Source organism: Nicotiana sylvestris, chromosome 3 (assembly GCF_000393655.2).
Source record: "Nicotiana sylvestris chromosome 3, ASM39365v2, whole genome shotgun sequence".
Taxonomy (NCBI): Eukaryota; Viridiplantae; Streptophyta; class Magnoliopsida; order Solanales; family Solanaceae; genus Nicotiana; species Nicotiana sylvestris.
The window spans coordinates 3,510,337-3,513,255 of NC_091059.1; the positions used below are offsets into that span (position 1 = coordinate 3,510,337).

General features: G+C 29.2%; 1 protein-coding gene across 3 annotated transcripts; it reads right to left on the reverse strand.

Moving 5' to 3' along the window:
• Nucleotides 1-779: 779 nt before the first annotated feature.
• On the reverse strand, nucleotides 780-2,395 carry LOC104231074 (uncharacterized). 3 transcript variants are annotated; one of them, XM_009784002.2, is made up of 4 exons: nucleotides 2,166-2,392; nucleotides 1,562-1,621; nucleotides 1,158-1,204; nucleotides 780-1,060 (listed from the first exon to the last, which is right to left on the reverse strand). In XM_009784002.2, the coding sequence occupies exons 1-4, from the start codon at nucleotides 2,334-2,336 to the stop codon at nucleotides 961-963; spliced, it is 378 nt and encodes a 125-aa protein (XP_009782304.1). In that variant the 5' UTR covers nucleotides 2,337-2,392; the 3' UTR covers nucleotides 780-960. The 3 variants fall into 3 exon arrangements, with proteins under 3 accessions (XP_009782304.1, XP_009782305.1, XP_009782307.1); XM_009784003.2 differs by having other exon boundaries at nucleotides 780-1,048; nucleotides 2,166-2,388; XM_009784005.2 differs by lacking the exon at nucleotides 1,562-1,621 and having other exon boundaries at nucleotides 780-1,048; nucleotides 2,166-2,395.
• Between the last annotated feature and the right edge of the window lie 524 nt (nucleotides 2,396-2,919).

Below are 2,919 nucleotides of genomic sequence, written 5' to 3' on the forward strand. Positions count from 1 at the left end.
ACTAACTTACAGTTATAGTATTATTCTCTTTTTTTATTGATAAAGTGGTGTGGTATCCTCTTTGCCCCATTAGAATGTAGACTGAGCCTCGATACAGTGTCGGCTCAAGGGTCAAACGACTGAAGCAGGCGCTTTAGGCCCCCAAATCTTTTAGGCTCGTCTAATTATTAAAAGAGGTCTTATGTGTTAATTTTTTTTTTCAAATAAGATTTAATATTTAATGAAAAATATTAAATAGAAAGAACTATTTGTTATGTAATTGAAAGTGATTATATATACATTTCTAGCAATGCACATATATAATTCAAATTATTTTTATTCTCTTTTTCATTCTCATAAAAATACCTTGTATTTTAGGTTCTCTATTCTTTTTCCTCCCAAGCTATCTATTTTCATAAAAACAAGTGTTGAAGGGCATTGAATAAATCAAATTGCACATTTTCTTCATTTTTCTCGAGTTGTTAGGCATTGCAGCAAACAAACCAACAATAAAAATTGTTTTAATATCAAGTTACAACTTCTAGAGTCAATTTTATTATATTGTTCTAACTTGTTATTCTCTTTTCTTTCTTTTTTGTTAATTTGAAATTTATTATTATCTTTTTATATTTTACTTCGTCGGTCTATATTGCTTTTTATATGATTAATAATAAATATATCAACTAGAAAATATGAATCATGTAATTATTCAAAATTCATAAAAAGGAAAAATATTTAAATTTTAATGCAACTTCATAATGGAGCTCTTGATAAATTTTTAATCGACAATAAAAAATAAATTAATGAATAATGAGAATGCTCTTTAGAATATTAACAAGTCACTGAGTTGATTGCAAGTGCATACGTGAAAGGAAATAATAAAATATATAAAAACTTTGTATCTAAAAATACTACAAATATAAACTTCATATGATGCACGAAACTTTTGAAATAAAATATTAAGGTCTCTAATATATAGTATTATCTTTCTCCACGTTGTTCTGGAGTTAGTCCTCCTTTTCCACAAACTGGACAACTCTTCAAACCAAACCCTTGGCAATCAAAGCACCTACAAAATTTACTATTAGATTATCAAATTTAAGCTCAACCAAATACGATACAATAGTAATGTTTTCCTTTTTCCTTTTTTTTTTCTCCACTTTGAAAAGAAAACTTACTTCCATCTTTCAAAAATATTCCCATTCTTCTTATTCTTTCCTGTCCCCTGAACCAAAAAATAAATAAATAGAGACGAATGAATTAGGCCTTATTTTTAAAACGTCTTGTAACACTTACTAATAATGAATAATTTTAGCCTTCTCACTTTGTTTATTCCATTTCTTTTTCTCCAAAAAAGTTGCTACGGCTTCTTTTTGTATTTTTTTCTTGAACCGAGGGTATATTCAAAAAAAATTCTCTATCTTTTTAAGGTAAATTAAGGTCTGTGTACACATTACGCTCTTTAGACCGCACTCGTAAGATTAAGTTGGATTTTTTGTTGTTGTATACTTTTTCGCTGAAAAGACACTACATTTTCATTTTGCAATGTAATATTAGAGGATTTAATATAAGATAAGAGTACCTTACATCCAGGACACTCTATAGCACCTTGACCTCCGCAATTTTCACACCTATTCACAATCTGCAAGTTTCATTTATTTAGATCAAAACGTTGAATAACTCCAAAAAACAATATTTTGCAACTAATTATATTTGAGCTCGTTTAGATGAGCCTTGGAGTAATGATCAACTTGTTTCCGTGTGACCTATAGGTCAAGGTTCAAGCTCTGGAATCAGCCATTAATACTTGCATCGGGTTAGGCTACCTAGATCATACTCCCGTGGGGTGCGGCCCTTCCCCGAGCCAAGAATGAACGCAGGATACTTTGTGGACCTGGCTACCCTTTAATTATATGAACTCATTTAGAAAGAAAAAAAAAAGTAAACTTAATATTACACATATCCTTAATTCATACTTATAATTAATATGTTAAAGAAATTATGTTATGGTCACCATACATCTTAATTACCTCTAATCTTCAATTTTGTAATAAAGAAAATTTGCGCATGCAGTCTTAAACTATGAATTGAAGAAGTGATCAAACACGATCGACCTGGACATCAAATTAAGATTTTCCAGATTTTCAATAAGGAAATATTCAAATAAAAGAAAGTTAGAGACTCACTGATTTAAGTGAAAAACCACCAGATTTTGACGCAGAAGTAACAAATCTCTGGCCTCTTAGTGGATTATTTCCCTTGTAATAATCACTTCTGGTATTACTGTGTGAAATTAGAGGAATATTTGGCGTAATTAAAGGGTTGGCAAAGCAGCAAGATGTGGAAAGCCTAGCCATTTTTCCTTGTTGACAGTATTTTCATTTAATTTTTGTGCTTCTTAATTAAAGTGGGGTTCCCTTTAGCACCAGTGGAAAAGGATAACGAGCTTATACCAGCCACATATTCTTTGACTGTCCTTTATCCATCAAAAAATTATATTGCATGGACATGTTTTTCTAATTTGGGATTAGACTTATACTATAATACATTATGACTACAAAAAGTTTATACACTTTAATATAATTTAACTAGTTATAATAAGTTATTTATTATTTTGTATTTAAGGTGCCAATTATTAATGCTTATATAATAGCTTAATTACGTGGAATTATCTTTTAAGTAACAAGATAGTATAAATATTTTGTATTCTTTCTAGTTAACTCATATGAATTGACTGTACTGCAAGAAAGAAGTTAAGCTATATGTACGGATAGTATAAAGATTTGTTTACACTATCATTAATTGTAGTTTAATTTATATGTTATAGTATGTTAGTTACCATTTTTATCAAGCTATCGCTTAATGTTTATCATTGTTTTACATGTATGGCTATCTTATAAAAGACATGATTGTATATGTCAATTCCTAATGAACATTTTT